Here is an 18,628-nt window from a genome sequence, read left to right as displayed (position 1 = left end):
ATCAAATTTTGTAAGAAATTTCCTCACCATTTCTGTGTGGCCAGATATGAAAGGTGGCGCTCTTAACCAGAGCCTCATCCACTCTTCCTCCGGTAGGGTTGTCCACATACTGTCTCCCTTGCTCTAATGCATTCAGGCATTCCGGCCATGCATCCAAGCTCTCAACTTGCACTTTGTCATAATTCCAGATGGGACCCTCCAGAAGAGAATCCCTCCGACAGTGAGGCAGGTCCCATAGGCCTCCGTTGCTGGTAAAAGGACGAGTACATTGACTCTGCAGAAGCAGTAGAAGGCCAGGCTGCAGAGTTTCTACATCTTTTCTTGTTGCCTCAAGTAGGTTTAATCTTTTTTCTATAGCCTGGCCAACATCAGATGACCTGCCAAAGATGTCCATCTCATCCTCTATAAAGAGTCCAGAGTGGTAACCTAGGCGACGGTTGATAATGGCACTGAATCCACAGGTACAGCGATACTGGTCTTCATTAGATGAGTCTGGGATATAGATGCCTACATCAGATCCCTTGATGTTGAGATTGCAGGCACAAATGCAACAGCTATCAAAGTTCCGGTCTTTGAATATGTTGAGGACAGAGTCAGAAAGGAGTAAAGTGACATATAGGCTGTGGGCTTCGGGAGCTGGGTGACTGCTGGCTGGTTCAACTGAGCTCAGGGGCCTGGTCGTCGACGGAGTAGAGGCAGGTGAACAGATGTCTGTGCCGTCATACTTTGCAGAACCCTGGCCGCTGGCTCCTCCACCACCCCGTGGAGTTCTAGGGGTTCTTGGTGTTCGCGGAGTAGGAACAGAAAAGCGAGGAGTGGCTGGGGAAGGCAGGACACCACCAGTTCCACTGTTGCTGGCTGGAGCCGTGCTACATGGTGCAACTGGTGTGTTGGTTTGTGGAGTGTTTAACTGAAGATAGTCAGGATCCGTCAAACTACCCACACTTGGCACATTCCTAAGGAGAATGTGTTAAAAGGGTGATTTAAAAAAAAAAGGCCATGTCAGTGTTGCTAAAAGAAAATCATATTAAACCATACATTACTGGAAAGGATATTTCACAAAGTTAGGTTACATAGTTACTCTGCTAAGCGCTTATGCAGAACATGCTAGCACATTGTAATCAAATTTCCCTGTTGAATGCCTTCTTTCTAATGACAAGGCTCTGCAAATATGTGTAGACAACATTAGATTTAAGCACTAGGGGAGAAGTACATCCTACAAAATAGTACAAAACTAACTCTCTAAACTCGGAGTAAAAAATGTTGCTGTATCACCGCACATGTTCAGGTGCTTCAGAGACTTACATGTAACCATCTCTACTGAAAGACGATGTAGCAGGTAGGGGAAGGTGCTGAATCTTTGGGGGAGCTGCCCAAGAAGGTCGATATACGCAGGCGTCTGGTATCTTCAAGGACAGCAGGCACTGGCTAGGCAAAGACTTGAGTGGTGCAAACATGGACGAACCCAAGAAGGGCTGACAGGTAGGAAGTCTGTGCACATAAGAGAAATCCTGGGAAGCAAAAGAAATTTAAAAAAATAAGCAATCCGGGTAAAAAAAATGGAGATCACAAACACAGTGACGCATTCTGACCTAAGCTGAGTAAGTTGTTTGTACAGAGGCAGTTCGACTGCAGCAGGAATCAGGGAAATGTATTTAATTGGAGCAACAGGCCTTCGTTAAAATCGTCAGCTCGGTGTAGCATTTGGGTAGAGAAAGTCACCCAAAATATCAAGACTGACGACAATGGCAGCCTCCAGGTCTTTAAACATTGAATGCTAAACTACGTTACTAAACATAGCACTGTATTTAATGTGCTAAGGAAAATAGCTATATATAACACCGTAAAGGAAAATGTGTCTTTCCAATTATAAAGACAACTTAGCTTAAATGACCAAGAAAATATGCAAATTCAATCACTTAATGAATCATAACCCTGCAAGCATGAATAAAAACATATGTATGAATTTACCTTAATCTCCTCGGGTTTTGGACTGCACAGGCCTTCCTCCACCTCCATCTTGAACTCTACATGCTGTATGGAGGCCAAGCTCACCATGGGACTCTCCATCATGCCCAGAACTGCTGCCGTTTCTGAGCCCACCCCATCTTTGTACATCATAATGGGGGAGAAGGCAGGGTGCTGCTCCAGGGAAGGCGGAGTGGGAAACATCCTCTGCAAGTCGGCCACTGCTGCAGGACACAGACAGGAATACTGTATCTCTCCACAGACGTCTAAGTCTCTAACAAAGCAGCAGCTGTGCAAACTATGCAAAACCCATGCTGTTTATACATAAAGCCTAGAACGCATGCACAGAAACACGGAAAGGGATTTGAGAACAAACAAACACAAGACACACAAAGAAAGTTTGCAAACAACGCTCACAGACGGACGGATATAAACACACGATGTCAATGAAAGGCACGAGTTAGTGTTCCTGACACTAGAAGAGTGCATGCTAAATGTACTCCACCTGACACGGAAGCTGCAGGCCTGGTGCAGTTGCTGCCTTCCCTTCTCCATGGTGCGACATCTCTTGATACTGACTGGCTGCTTGAAGCAGCCAATCAGATGCGGTATAGCACTCCCATAGAAATCAATGGAAGTGCTTTCTAGACATGTATGAACATACCCCATCTGCAGTGTTCCCCGAGCCAACTCAAGAGGTAGTATATCACATGCAGGGAGATGTGTTCAGCCAGACACATGTTCTGCACAGCATTTAAGCTCAGAGCGAAGAAAGGGCTAACTGTATAATCCTAAATGGGCAGAATCCTTCCGTACATTTGCAAAATGGACAACATTAAAATGAGTGCCCCTTTAAATATACTAAGTTTCACTATGTACATAAACTGTACTGTATCACATTGTATGTATAGCTATAACAACATCATTTCTCATCAAGAGATGTGCAACACTATCAGGTTTCTAGAACACAGGTCTGCAAACTCGCAGTACAATTGTGCTAAGGAATGATACCATGAGTCAATAATTGTGTGTAAAATAATGAATGGAATATAGGTTAATAAGAAATAATGTATTCTTACTTGCTATATGCATTCATAGTAGAGAATTTTAAAATAGTCAGAAATTAAAGGTTTGTATATACAGTAGTGGAAAGTGTGTGTGGACTCATGAGTAGAAGGTTATATAATCTATCTTGTCTACAAGTGATGTCATACTATAGATACAATTCACCATAATAGTTTTCCGGTGCAAAACTTGTAAACACTCACTCGGTAGGTACGGAACAGTTGCCCTTCCGTCTTTGCCATGCGCCCGATCATCTGCCCCTCCTGGGGGTACTTTTATTGCACGAGATCCTGGAGAACCAGCCTAAAATAGCATTTACACTTAGTGATTAAGAATAAATCACATGAATCAAGTTGAAGCTTGCTCATGAATGAAAGAAAATGACTCTGAAACCAACATTATCGTTGTTAAAGACACATCTGCTCCTCCTGAAAAGCTTAAACCTACCAAGTCCTCATCCTCCGAATTGTCAAAGATGTTGTCCAGGTCATTTAAAGAAGGAGCCAGGTCTGTTACTTGCGTAAGGCTGGCCGCCACCCCTCGGTCCTGCCGCGGGTCTGCAAAAAAAGAGTTAAGTTGTAAAAATAACAGCTTGGGACTAACAAGGACTATGTAAATCTTAGAATGCAACCAGTCGGTCTTAATAGCGAAGTCAGCTTCTAATATTTGCCCTTTAGAGGAATATCAATATAGTTGAATATCCTAAAGGGGTTAATACTTGGCTACAAGGGATTTCTCTGCATTCTTAAATATGCACTTACCTTTAGACTTAACTTTAGAAGGTTCAGCACTATGTCTACTCTGTGGCCTGACATTTAACAGCACTGATTGGCTGCTTCAAGCAAGGGGACCATCACAAAAATTAAAAAGGACTCCTCCGCTATAATATGTATTGAAGTGCATGACGATTGGAGTGTCCCATTAACATTACATTAGCATCAACTTAACAATACCATTAAGACTACAGGTACATAAAGAGATAATAAGAAACTGTACACATGACAAAATATTTATTAGTATTTTTTTTCATTCATATTGGCATGTACTGCTATTAAGTACCCTTTTCATGAATGTGCTTTTATCTTAGAGTAATTAATGTTAACAAATACTTTTTTACAAACCTGATTTGGTTGAGGGACTAAATATGGACATGGCATCTTTCCCATCAGGCACTGGGGCAGGGTGTTCTGTCGGTGATGAAACTTTCTCAAATCCCTCATCAGTCTAAAATAAAGTTATTTTTTAATTTTTATTTAACAAGTATAAGTGACATATTTCAGACAGTTAACACAAATTCATTCAAATAAAATGGAAATGTTACAAGCAAAAGCAAACCTAAAATACCAACGTAAAATCAAATGCTCCCAAACCAGCCGTGCTTGAAAACCAAATCTGGACAGAACGGACTATCCTCACAGTCTATACGGATAAGCGAGTAATGTGGAGTTGCTTAAAAACACTTTGAATCCTCCTCCTTTAACAATGTAAGACCCATGGCAGGCTGAAATACATCAGATCAGTAACGTACCTTTAGCTTCCGATCGCTTTCGGCTCCCATCTTGCACTTCTTTGTGGTGGTGAAACTGTACTTGATGTCTCCATCCTCAAAAGTGTAAGGGTCTATGGAATCCCCAAAGCCATCACATGAAAGCATGCGGAGCTGATCCATACACGTAAGAGAGTCTGGCGGAAATGGACGTTTCTCATCCAACACTTTGAAACGTTTGTTTGGCTGAGAGAGGAGCCTAGAGACAGGAGTTAAAAGTTTGAGGCAAGGCAACTACTACTGATATTTTGCTGCTGGCTCATACTGTAAATACACTGAAGAATACAATTTACACTTTTTAGCATATAGGGGGATCTCTATTGTCTCTGACACGAGTAACAATAGTTGAGATTTTGCTAAAACAAAATGCAGCAGCTTGTCACTCAATGGTGTATTCACTAAAGCGGGAACTTCATCATGCAATATGAAGGGCCAGGCCTGACAAGCGTCTCCTGAAGACGAGTCAGCAGTGCGTAATGCACAGCCAAGTTGGTAAGGTGACTCGATGAAATCTGCCATCGTTATCTATGAATTATTCAGTGTCAACTCAGCCCTTCGTGAAGCAGAAACCTGAAAGGCATGATACTTCATAATGCCTACTGCAGATAATTACTGTTTTACTTATGTTTTATTTGTATCTAACAAATGTCCAAATACACCATTGCCTGCACTTGAACAAACATAAAATACTGCGCAAACAGAGATGTTGTTCTCCAACTGCAACCATTGCCACCCCATTCTTAAAAAGTAAAGACTGTCGACATAGTGTAATACTTAAAGCGACGGGTGACAATTTATCCACGCTCAATTGGCTGTGTGCCATAACTCCCCAGACTGCCATAATCAGAAAACCAAGTAAAATAGCTGACCTCTTCAGTGCAGTGCTTTCTGGTCCCAGCTCCTGCTTGCTTTCATACCATTCTCCTTGTATCTCTGGTGGAACAAAGTCTTGGTCATCTGTGGATGGCAGCCTGTAGCCATGCCAAGTATCCCCAGTTTGTTGGCTTTGAGGCAGCCCTGAGCAGTAGAGGCTGGTTTCACTTATCTCTGTCATCATGGGCAAGCTCATGCCTGCCACCATCATCGTCCTGTCATCAAGCGGCTGCATTTCCAGTCCATTTGGGTACAGAGAAGAGTTGCATGCTGCCAAATCCGGATCATGGACTTCAATTTCATGGTGTGGAGGCTGTGGGCTAAGTGTGGGGGGCATTGGAGAAGAAGGAGAATGTGGCGAGTCTGTGGGTTGTACTGGTATCAGTGGATCCAATTCACCAGTAGAGGGAGCACTTGGGTACTGCCTGTTAGTTGCTGTTCCAGTCCCAGACTCTGTACCTTGGTGGTTTAGATCCGTTTGTTCTTGTGTCAGGTATTGCTCGCTCTGCGTAGGTGATGGACGATGATGGAATGGCGTGGTGGTCTTCTTTTGAAGTTTCTCTGCCTTCTCCTGACGATCACTAGGCTTGTGCTTGGAAGATGCCAGTGGCGGAAGGGAAGTGCTGTTAGAGGAAGTTGCCCCTCCAACACTCGGCTGGGAAACAGAGGGCAGGCGGCCAGCACCAAGTGCAGCACGCTGCTTGGACTGCTTGTGTCTGGATAGTATAAAACAGAAACGTGTTAAATAAGTTATAGAGAATAGTTCAGAACACCCTTATTGGGTTCTTAGTGGTTCTTTATAAAGAATTAAAAAATATAATTTATGAAAATGAAGACAAACTAATTGTCATTGTGAGGCTTTCTGTGCCCATCCATCATGTATTACGGTGCATAGTTCCTACCTAGAGCAGGAGCAGTTCACTTTCTGAGCAGGAACTACAAAGTCCCAGGGGGTTCTGATGACAGGCATCTCCTCCTCTTGCTGGCTGGCAGCAGTCAACCTAAATTAGAAGAAAAAATTTTTTTTTTAATTGGACCAGCTGTGGGATTTTAATACAATCTTCAATGGGGGCTGTGGGACATGATGATAATGTCAAAGAAATGTCCTACCTAGGCCATGGGTGGCGGCAAATGTTCTATTAGCGCAGCTGCAAACTGTTCCATTTAAGCCTTGTTACGTTTTTATTATATAACTCACATTTTATTATTTTTTGAAGTATTACAAAAATCAAAGACAATTACAGAAGGGTGCTCATTCGAAACATAAATCAACCCAGAATTTAAAGAAATGTGTGCAGGGAAGCTCTGTGATTTTGTACTACATGGCAAACTATATTTTTGTACTGCTGCAGTATGCATGATATTGGGTTCCAATAAACCATCATATGTATCATAAAGCAAAATTTCTAAAATAATTCTCCTTATACTCTCCCCTTATAACAAACATTTTGTGTGAAAATAGTGAAAAGAGTGAAAATAGAGCACATGTACAAAATAATCCTGTGGAAGGATGCCTTACTTGGACTGGCTTTTGCTCATGACGCACTCTCTCCAGGCTCTCTGCGCCATATTACTGTGTAGTTTCTGATAGCTCCTTCCTGCGCGTTTGGGGCTATGCATTGGATCGGAAGGGTTTTCCCCTGTTGCCTGGTTGGTAAAGCCGGTGGACGTTCCCTTCCCATCACCTGTGAACAGAAAAGTTTTAGATTTAAACAGTGTGTGGCAAAGGGAAAATATAGTGCCAGGGCAAAGGAAGGTAGAGAAGACTTGCAGGCAGTAAAATTATTTCTTACATTAAAGGGACACTCCAGCCATCATATGGACTAATGCATAATGAGACATCATTTGAAATTAAGAATACCCCCATAGGCATTTGCCCTTTCTCTGCCCCCCAGCTATATGCAGTGCAATAGATTTGTTGGGCTGAAAGCATCTCCTGGCATGTTATTGCATTGCCTTAAAGTCCTCAGAAATAAAGCCCCTCAGAAATATGTGATACCTAAAACATAAATTAAAGTCCACAAAGACTAAAAAAATAAGTTTTTAATGGTGGCCCAAAATCACGAACGAAAAAGGCACACGGATCACTTTCCACAATGAAAAATTCTAAGATTAGTTGGAATGCCAATAATGTCAGACTCTAATAGGTTAAATGCAATTTCCAGAAATCAACACTAGATGGAGCCCAATCTCTATGTTCTGCTCCTAAATTTCACACTCAATACATACCAATTTTCCATTTAAAAGTAAAGAGCTATCCAAAACATACAGACTAGCCACACCAAATAAAGGTTTATTTAATATTGCTACCGTTATATTAAAGTAATTCTTCTATGCTCCATCAGTTGGCAGCATATTTACCAACACGCCGTTACTTACATACCTCCGTGTACTCGCATACCAGTACCTCCAAAATCTAGGTAGTATAAACCAAGCTCAAAAATAAGCATATTTAATAAAAGAAAAGATGCATGCTTATTTATAAGGGAATAGCAATTGCTCGTGTCTTGAAGACAAGTCTTAACAATTCAAAGCGGTATTGTTTACTAATTATTTACATATTTATTCAGATGCAACACTTAAGTTAAACACATTGTTTACCTGGAGTTGTGTGATCTGGAGAGGTGGGTGGCGTGAGGGGCATCCTGCATGGACTGGGATCTTTAGCAACAGAGGTGTTTTGATGACAACCAGAGTTACTTTGCCCTGTGCTGCCCACAGTAGGAGGAATGGGCAGATCGCTGTGGGCAATGAGAACAAACGATGAGGGGTACACCATCCGAACACCACCTGTGAGGATAACAGAGAACATTACTTAGGAACAGGTTTCTAACCAAAAAGGCATCATGCCAGTACCACCAATATGGATACACATAAAATAAGACTAAAGCAAACGATTGCAAGCATACTTTCCTACTAGCTACAAAATCCACCTTTGATGTATAGTTTACTTAAGGCAGTTGGAACTTCACACAAAAAGGAATCCTCTGGAACTTATCGATTTAACACATCCACCCATTAAGTGGGCGAAAAGTCCTTGTTGTGGCACAAGCCAACTCTGACCTGCGGATTCAATGCTTAAGCAAAGCCGCCTTGTTCTCTGCAGACACTGATCCTTATGTTCCTGCCAAAAGAAGATTGAACCCAAAGCACCTCACTGGTTCACCCAGCCCTAACCCGGAATCATACTGTATAGAATGTACCGAGATACTTCGGATGTCCTACAATTAGAAATCTCATTCATCGCTGCATCCACAGCTGTGTTAAGGTAATCTTATTATCCATAATTTTAACAAGCAATTCATAACTGCAGCAGCTAATGCATCTTATGCATATTCCAAATTATATTTTTTTATTCTCAGTTTAATTTCCAGCCCTGGGCTGACAAACTTCTCTCCAAGCTCTCTGAGATCCCACATCTCCATGCTAACGAGAGGCCCAGCAGCAATCGGCAGAATAAACAGCCAATTGCTTACATTTAAGCAAAACTGCTTACATTTAAATATACTGAAATAATTTCCTCCAACCTACCGACTACTCTGCACAACCCTTCTTTCTTATTATTTTTCAACCTTACTTGTTCTCCCATTTTATCTATTGTATCCTTTTCGTGTATTATAACATCTATGTGCTGCATACACGCTGCTCACGTGAATGTCTTGTCTCTTTCAACACTCCTGGGATTAAGTAATTTTTAAGTGACAGCTTTTGAGATAAGATTTTCTAAGGAAATGCTGGCCCTGGGATAGCTCTCAGAGCCTGCCTAGGGAAAGGAGAGGTCAGCGTGCACATATCGGCAGAGTATATGACAATTAACATGGAAATGTTTCACATTACAACAACATAGTGTAAATCTGTTAAATGTTTAAACCGCATCAGATTCACAATATACAAAATTGACAAGCAGTAGACAGCATTTTCTGCAAATCACACCAGTAGCAGTTGAAGGTTCTTCTGAAGCCTGCTGGCGTCTAGTTTCAGAAGATACACTGAAGGACAATGTTTCTGGATAATTTTACATATGGTTATAAGGTCTTTGTCATAAGCCATAAACCTTACCCACGATGACTTCCACAGCTGCAGGGGAATCATCATCATACAGAAGATCTTCACTTCCTAGCTGCTCCTTCCTGGCACATAGTACGGTGGGATAGAAAGGGCGCCATTCCTCCAGCAGCTTACGGGTACTGGGGTCAGAGCTTTTGTAGGCATGGCCAGTTAGTGTACCGCTCAACCCATATGGACTCAGGATCACTGAGAAATAAAACAAGCAGTTTACTGAAGGGTGCAAATTACATTTATTTACTAAATACTGTAAGAGGCAGGACACCACAGGTGGTAGTCAGGTAATAACAAGTGAATTAGTTTTCACATCCTTCCAGTATGGAAGAGAGATGGGTAATATCAATCCAAGAGAAGCATCTGAACAGAGGATTTACTTCATGACAATAAGAACTTGCACTTGAGGTAGGTCTCACCTTGGCAAGGCGTGGATGAGGTCTGGGCCATCTGGAGATGCTGTTGGTTGACAAGGTACACTGGCTGATGCTGAGCAATCTCCACACTTGTGCAAACATTGCTTTCCCCGTGCAAGAAAAAGGTGAAGGAGCACGAGAGGTTTTCACTGTGGGTATAAGAAAAACAGATTTATATTTCCCAGACACGCATGATTCTTCCTCTCACTATTACTTCTTAAATCTTGCCAACATATTTCAGGAAGGCAAAGGAGACAAGTTCGGTTTTAACCCACTAATGAAGTTCATTGTGCAGAAAGCAATGCTTCGTTACATCAAATACCTCTTGGAACGGCACAGTTGTGCAATAGGAAGCTTCAATAAACATATCCAGTGAGGGTGGAATACTTCCCAAGAGAACACCTAAGAGGTTTCAGTCTAATGCAAGTGATGCACCAACTTTTTACACCCTAGCTGAGATTTACATGAAGGTTTGATAAACTGGCAAGTTATTTTCCCCATAAACCACATACATGTTAATGATTCATAGTTAAGATCGAGAACAATGTCCATTACATGTTATCTTTAGTATACCAGAAATATATATTGCTGTAAGGGTATCAGAGAAGAGGGTCCAACAACATTTGTGATGCTTTTAGTGGATCAACATTCATTGAGCAAAATGTAGGGTAATACAAGCGGTCAAAAACCTCAGACTTCAGATGTGCATCAGACCTTTGAGGGTTTGAGAATATGTGTAACTATACATGTTATTCTAGAAAAGATGTTATCTAAAAGGTATCGCAAACTTCTTCGGACTGATATTGGCAAAGCAGAAGGTCCGACCTTTTTGTTATTCACTAATGGAGAAATGTCGATAGAGTTTACAGAGTTGTGATTCCAACTTCTTCAATTCACTATATATTATGAAGGGCCAACAATGGCAAGTTTCTCCAGGAAGAAGGCCTAAGTGGCTCTGTGTAACACTTAATTCAACAGGTAACTTTGAAAAAAAATCTCAATAACGGAACTATGATTAAACAAGGCCAGCCAAGTTTTTACTGCAGCAGAAGCTCACCGGGCTGGTCTTCATAACATATAGTGAAGGAGTTCAAACCACAACTTTCCCTCAAGTGAATAAACCCAACTGAGCTTCTGAAGATTTGTTTTGTAGAATTTCTCATGTAATCCCCAAACACATAACACTATTTACGTCTGTTTGAATTTGGCATGTCTACATTAAAACGGAATCAAGACTAATGGCGTCCACGGCTGCTGTGGAATTAACAAAAATTGAAACGATAATAAGCAGAGTTATCTGAAATGTATTTAGCAGGTCTTTCTCGTGTACAGGTTCCAACATTGACATGCAATTGTTCTACTTATTGAATGCACCTGAATAAATCGTTTAATTGGTATTAGAATTACAGATATATTACGCTGTACTGGACAGTACTGAGCCTTTCAAACCACTTGGGAAGTCTAAATGAGGTCTCGTTACTTATATGGATATACCGTATTTGCTCGATTATAAGACGAGGTTTTTTTCAGAGCAAATGCTCTGAAAAATACCCCTCGTCTTCTAATCGGGGTCGTCTTCTAATCAGACCTCAAATAGAGGTCTGATTAGGAGACTAAGATCCAGATCCCCCGCACCGCTGCAGGGGACCTGGATCCTCCTGTCTCACCCGACCCCCCCCTTACACTTACCGGTGCTTCCTGCTGTGTTGCCGGGGCAGCGGGTTGACGTCTACGCGATCCGCGTAGACAACGTCCGCTGCAGCCGGAAGGAGGTGTGGCTAGCAGCGGAGGTTGTCTGCGTCCGTCGCGAAAAACCTTCCCCGACTGTCAGAGATCAGAGTTCCCCGCACCGGTGACGCACCGGTGCAGGGAACTCTGATCTCTGACAGCCGGGGAAAGTATACGCAACGGACGCATACAAACCCCCGCTGCCAACTCCACCTCCTTCTGGCTGCAGCGGAAGGCGACGTCAACCCGCTGCCCCGGCTGGACGCACCGGTAAGAGAGGGCTGAGAGGGGTGAGAGGGGGAAGGGGGGTGAGAGAGAGGGAAGGGGGGTGAGAGAGAGAGAAGGGGGGTGAGGGAAGGGGGGTGAGAGAGAGAGTGTGTGTGTGTGTTAAATGGGGGTATAGGGTGTGTGTGTGTTAAATGGGGGCATAGGGCATTTCAGGAGTGGCGTTAAGAGGGCATTTAATAGAGCACTCTGCCTCCTGAAATGCCTTATACCTCCCTATATGCCACTCTGTCCCATAATATGCCTTTTAACCCCCTAAATGCCAGAGTGGCATATAGGGGTATAAGGCATTTCTGGAGGCAGAGTGCTCTATACAATGCCTTTTAACTCCCTTAATGCCACTCTGCCTCCTGAAATGCCTTATACCTCCCTATATGCCACTCTGCCCCATAATATGCATTTTAACCCCCTAAATGCCAGAATGGGATATAGGGGTATAAGGCATTTCTGGAGGCAGAGTGGCACATAGGGGGTCAAAAGGCATACCATGGGGCACAGTGGCATATAGAGGGTTAAAAGGCATATCATGGGCCACAGTGCCATATTGGAGTGGCAAGCCTGGGGGCAGATGTGCGTAACTGGGGGACAGGTTGGAAAATACAAGAAATAAAAACAAAAAAAATATTTTTCTCAATCATAGCTTTTATTAAAAAAAATAGTTTACATGAATTAACATTTACTGGTAAAACTTTTTTCCTTTAGGGTCGTCTTATATTCAGGCTTTTTCTTTTTTTCCTAAGTTAATATTCAGATTTTGGGGGGTCGTCTTATAATCAGGGTCGTCTTATAATCGAGCAAATACGGTATTGAAATCTCCTAGGCTATACTAGACTGCAATCATGGTTAAAGAAACGCAGGTTTGTTTTGTGATAGCCCTCGCTCATCAGCATGTAGTACAGCTCGCGTGAAAAAGCGTAGTTTTTTCTTTCAGCAAGGGCATGCAGAAGAACATGATGTGGGGCTACCAAGGAGGAGCGGTGACTGACTGGATTAATCAGACTCTCTCTCTGCATGCGGGGATATAAGACGGGAGGGGTAATGCTGTCCTAGTGACATCATGCCAGGAACTTGTCTACTTAAACCATGTTGCTATGGCAACACTGCTAATGTCTTCATGTCAGCCTGTGCATAATTACCAGGCTGATCGGGGAGTAGGGGGGGCTTGGGTAACGGGGAGGAGCAAAAAACAATACAAAAGTAGCAGCCTGCAAAATGAGAACATGATTCTATTTCAAGACTGATAGTCGGAGGTAGGGTTAGGGACAAAGCGTGCTTCATTATACACAGGTCACTCACTGTAACTACGGCGTCTAACACGACACCAGCGGACATCCCCGATATAAAATCAGACATAATGGGTGTGTAATAGGCATACATTCCAAGGCACAGGCTGGCAGACTGACCACACCTTGATTCCCAGCACCCACCGCCTGTGCACAGCTACATACGTTCTGGCTAGGGGGGTTATAACACAAAGCCCAGCAAGTCTGATATGGCGCATGCGATAGCCCTATATGTGAAGCAGTGATCTTTGGCTCAAGGGCTTCTGTTGTAAGTTATCCCAACAGTATGCATATGGGCCCCCGAGCCAAAGATCACTGCTTCACAGAGGTGGCTCTAGCATTTAAGTAGCACCAATTTTAAAGCAGGAGCGCACTACACATTTTCTATTAGTGATCACAGTCAAAGGAGCCATCTGGCCACCGTAACATGGGGCATTGTGGGGATAAAAAGGCACATGCCCTGTTATACCATACTTTTCTTTAATTCTTTTATTATGTGTGTAAAAGATGGGAGTTGCAAAGATGTTTTGCTCAGGCAGCTAGACTCGCCCCTGCTGCTTTCTACCATGCCAGCAAAACACATCGCAGAACTGCTGATTACAAGCAAACGTTCTTTGCTCATCAATGAGAGAGTATAAGATTGTAACTCCGATCAATAAGGAGGGGAAATAGAGGACAACATAACCAATGTGAACAGTGCTGAAGATAAGGATGCTATAAATACTACTGCTTGTAGGTAAATTATATATACTGGTACCCCCAACACAATACGAAGCAGGCGATGCGCGCATAAGATGATGAGATCATGAAAAGCAATGACAGCCTGGCGACATTTCTTTTTCTTTTTTTACCTCTTGGCTACGGACTTCTCTTCCTTTTCACAGGGCTTCACGAACCACTTCCCAATTCGTACAAAACTCTTGTCCAGCAGACACCTAAATCAGGTTCAGAAACAAAAAAGAATCACTGCCACATGATTTTATACGGGTGAGAACCAGAATCTACACGATCATGTCTTACAACCAGAGCAGTAATTCATGGATTTTTGTCAGGGCAAACAGGACTTTTTGTAGCTCCATATTTATCAGGAATAACATACCATATATATATTTTTTTTAAATGTTGGGCTGTTTTTGTAATTATGTTTCATATTTTTTCCACAAGATAGGTGCAACTACTTTAAAATGAATCTAATATCTAGCAACATGGTGGGGCCCTCAACAGCCACTTGGAATGCTTGTGAACTGCATTTTTTTATTATTATTATTATTATTATTAGGACTTTTTAATGCACAAAGCTCAACATATTGGAAAAAATGCATTTGACTTTGAAGTTTTGATTAGTTGGGGAAAAAAGTTCTGTATCAATGCCAGCTCTGTTTAAGAACGCTGACCAAAGTAGTACTGCAATTATTAGGTTACCTTTCAAGCAGATTGTGGATGGCCTTGAAGAGCAATGTTCGGCACTCGTATGACAGTCCATTCTCCCACAGCCCCTCTTCAGCCACTGGATAAAAAAAAAATGTAACAGGTCAAATATAATACGTCTTGATAGAAAGAAATCTGCAGGGAACACAGACGATTTCGGGGACTGTTGTAGGATTTAGAAGCAGGCAAATATATTCACGAACCAGTCGAAGACACATAGTCTACTTCATCTAACTCAGCTTCTCAAGAAGTTGGGCCCGTGAAGTGATATTTTAAGAAGAAGACAAAGCACACTGGCTCCTGAGGTTTGTTACAAACAGCCTGGTACCAAAAATATCCTGCTGCTGAATAACAAGAAACTGAAAAACGCAGATAAATCAACAATGCGGTGACCAGGGTACTTAATGTCCATGCTGGCAGCAGGAGAGGGAGCAGTCTTGGAAGTATATATATCCAAGGCCGGGTTATGTAGCACGTCTCCTCTCCTTGGCAAGGCTCTGCCTCCGCACACCAGGCAGGCATCGAACAGCTATTTATGGCATCAGTATTTTTCCTTTTCAAATGAATGAAGCAGAGTGTTTCGATCTGACCTCTCCTTGAAGCATAACACCCAAGCAAAGCAGGCAACATATCTACTGGTAAGACTTCATTTGAAGCTCGTATTCTGCAAAGTACTATTTCTATGTCAAAGCAATTTTCTGGACTAGTATACACCAAGGTGTTAAATAAAAATAAAAAAATCATGAAAATATACGATGGCTAAATTATTTTGTGTGGCGTCCACTGGCTGCTCTTTATACCCTCTACTTTTCTGTCTTTTTTCTTCTCGGTGGACCTTTACATGAGAACATGCCAAGATATTTATGATTTCTTTGCCAAAGGCGAATTTTATTTAATGTTCACATACATTTCTGCTATTACCTAGGGTAATTTTCTTACATCACAGAGATGACATTGGAAACTACATATAAATAATAAAGAGAGATTGGCAAAAGCGGAGCAATAGCAGTAAAACCGTATGGGTTGCCTTGTCGATTGGGCCACGTCTATCACTTTGTACCAGAAGCGCTCTTTACACACAGCCCTGCTGTCGGAGGTCTTCCTAACCTTTTTTTACACAGACAGCACCACAGATGAACCGTAGAGATGTGCTGACAAGGTAACACACATTACACAACGCTATGACATCTGATGTCTTCTGCCCGGTGATGGCTCACCAAAGCAGAGGCACCAAGACCTCCAAGCTCCTTGGGATGCACGGCTTATTCATATGCCAAATTTTTGAAAAAAGAAAAGCCAGGAAGAGGTAAATGTACATAAATATATTGTGGTTTATTGAGGAAAGAGAGAGACATAGTCAACACTTTCTCTTTCAAAGTATCTAACTGACTGCATTAAACACACAGAATTTGTGTTAACAGGATGGTGTTTGCTGCTGTAGGGACACCTTGCACGGGGTTTTATGAAAATTATTTTTTTAGTGAGCTTTTTAGTTTATTGTAAAACTTTTTTATTATTGGTTTGAACACATGAAATTCAATGTATAATGATACAAGTTAAAAGCGGTGAGAGACACAGTAACAGTTTAGCATTTAATAGTTTCGTTTGAATAAACTTTCTTAATCTGCAGATCTGGAGGCTGTCATTATAAGCAGTGGTGGGATATTTTGAGTGACCTTCCCTGCTCACTTACCGCATTGTGAGAACAGTTTATGGCAATGCAAATGAAGCCATGCTTGATCAATTAATAGTTCTTCCACTGGTCAGAGCATCATTGTCTGGGTGAATAGACAGAGGAGAGCATGCCTTGTTCATGTGAACCGACACTCCACTAGCAGCTTGAGCTGGAATAAGACAGGTGGTCTGACGCAAGGCCTATATATACTAAATATCTTATAGCTCATTATACTGATATTTGGAAAATAAAATCACAGAAAACATAATATAATAGAGACATTTCTCTTTTTTAAATAAAATAATAAAATAAATATAAACTAAATAAAATAATAATGATATCTATATATATATATATATATCCCATCTGCTAGAGTATCACCAATTTGATCCCTTTTGGAAAAGCAGGGGTTAAGCGGCAGTGCTCCATTCCTGGGCATTGCTATGCTCTCGGTGGCTTTCCAACCAATTGGCAAGAAGCTGCAGCAGCGCATTTTACATGTACAACAGAGAGGGGAGCTGCTAATGGGGGATTTGGATCCGTGCCTAGTCTTATCACTTGCAAATTTCAGGGAGAAGGGGAGGTGAAGGAGAAGGCAAGAGCGAGGAAATAAAACAGAGGGCTCTGCCATACAGATTGAAGTGGAGGAAAATAGGTGATGCGGTCAAGGGGAAAGGGATTAGAGGAAAAAAGAAAAAAAAAGAAAAAAAATCAAGGTAAGGCACAGAGCTGGGATCTGCAGCTTCCCAACTCCATGCCAATTTGAACAAGTGCACAGGCCACATGCTTTCTCTCTTCAGCGACCGTATAGATGCTTATTCTGCTGTAAATAAATGATCATTTTATCTGATAAAATCCAATGTTTAATGTCTCCTGCCTCTCTACCAGAATGTTTCAGTAGACTTTGTGAAAATATCCTTAGGTTTAAGTTTGCATGGAAATGACCTTATGCAATGTATCACGGTGTAAAACACTGAAACAAGACATTCCAGCGCAGGAGTTGACAGCAGAGGGCGCAAGAGAGTGAATGAAAAATATTAGACCAATGTTTTCTGGGGCTTAGAAGTTTAACCATTATTCATTCACTCCACCAAAGGTGAATAAAACAAAAGCTCTTCAGTCAAACACATGAAAGCTAGTTTTTTTTCCCCCTGGAGAATTAAGTGTCATAGAGGTATCAGAATCACACTATTCTGGCTCATTTTGGGATGAAGCTAAAGAGATTTTTTTACCGCCAAGCCTAAACATTTAATGAGACATTTTAATATAGTTGAAAATAAGATTTTATAGGATTCTCATAAGCCAAACATTTAAGAGGTTCATCTCTAGCTGTGCCATAAGAAACTGAACAAGAAATTGACCAAGGAATACACGGGACAGCACAATGTTAACAGAGATGGCAGGTAGCACCAACACTGTTACGCATGAAGCTACGTCAGGAGATCTTAATACGTAAAGGTTTAAGATTTAACACTTACTAATTATTTAACACCTACTGGTCCTTTTAGTGATACAAGAAGGTATACTTTCTACCATGCAATGAAAATATCAAGATCTCCCAATTCTGGTCACTATATCACTGCAGCACAATATTACACCAATATTACACGTGTGCTCTTGTAAATGTTGTATACCCATAGGGAAGTGTGCTGTCCATCGCCTATTAACGGCTTGTTCTTTTGTGTCAAAGCACGTGTAACTACGGATAATTGCAGAATACACTGCTTGAAACAACAAATAGTTTTCTAGGAATGGCCGCCTTTTATGATATACGACATAAGTAAACCAAAGAGCAAACTAAAACAAAAGGAGTAAGGCATTACGTGCATAGAGGACACTGATAAAGACACAAAGGACACGCATGGCGACAATGTATTCCAAAACGCTAGAATAAAGAAAGTAAGATGGTCGGTTCACACGACATGTCAGCGAGAACGCAAGCGACTAAGTGCTTAGGAACGCTCTGTTTTTGTCATAGAGGATAGTGGAGAAAGAACCCACCCATGGAGACAAAACAGCCACCAGTGCTCCTAAAAAGACATCCACTTCAGGGACATAATTCACATAATGTACAAAACTCTGACCTTCTTATGGTACCAATCAAGGGGATTTAACTGACGTTTTTAATTACAAGAAAAACACGTTAGTGAAAGGGAGAGAATAAGCACAGAGGTTGTGGCACTTGCTTCTCCAAAAAGTGAGCTACTAAGTACTAAGTTATCAAAGAACATGTAAACAGGAGAGAACATTAGTGCATTTCAGATTCAAACAGACAAAACAAAATAAAATAGGCTTAACTAAA

The 18,628-nt window shown here is 41.7% G+C and overlaps 1 protein-coding gene across 1 annotated transcript in view; it reads right to left on the bottom strand.

Annotated features, from left to right (window-relative positions):
* Positions 1–18,628, bottom strand: part of MED13L (mediator complex subunit 13L) — a 66,565-nt gene that overhangs the window by 11,038 nt on the left and 36,899 nt on the right. Inside the window, exons 3-17 of the mRNA XM_053468863.1 lie at positions 14,646–14,730; positions 14,075–14,158; positions 9,931–10,076; positions 9,512–9,706; positions 8,054–8,242; positions 6,972–7,137; positions 6,355–6,453; positions 5,449–6,168; positions 4,562–4,778; positions 4,155–4,257; positions 3,481–3,590; positions 3,237–3,336; positions 1,972–2,192; positions 1,306–1,511; positions 28–956 (exon numbers count right to left, since the gene is read on the bottom strand). Of these exons, the coding sequence (XP_053324838.1) occupies positions 28–956; positions 1,306–1,511; positions 1,972–2,192; positions 3,237–3,336; positions 3,481–3,590; positions 4,155–4,257; positions 4,562–4,778; positions 5,449–6,168; positions 6,355–6,453; positions 6,972–7,137; positions 8,054–8,242; positions 9,512–9,706; positions 9,931–10,076; positions 14,075–14,158; positions 14,646–14,730 (3,570 nt within the window). The remainder of the gene's footprint in view (positions 1–27; positions 957–1,305; positions 1,512–1,971; positions 2,193–3,236; positions 3,337–3,480; positions 3,591–4,154; positions 4,258–4,561; positions 4,779–5,448; positions 6,169–6,354; positions 6,454–6,971; positions 7,138–8,053; positions 8,243–9,511; positions 9,707–9,930; positions 10,077–14,074; positions 14,159–14,645; positions 14,731–18,628) is intronic.

The sequence above is a fragment of the Spea bombifrons genome, chromosome 1, assembly GCF_027358695.1.
Source record: "Spea bombifrons isolate aSpeBom1 chromosome 1, aSpeBom1.2.pri, whole genome shotgun sequence".
Lineage (NCBI taxonomy): Eukaryota > Metazoa > Chordata > Amphibia > Anura > Pelobatidae > Spea > Spea bombifrons.
This window is presented reverse-complemented; position numbering and strand designations above follow the sequence as displayed.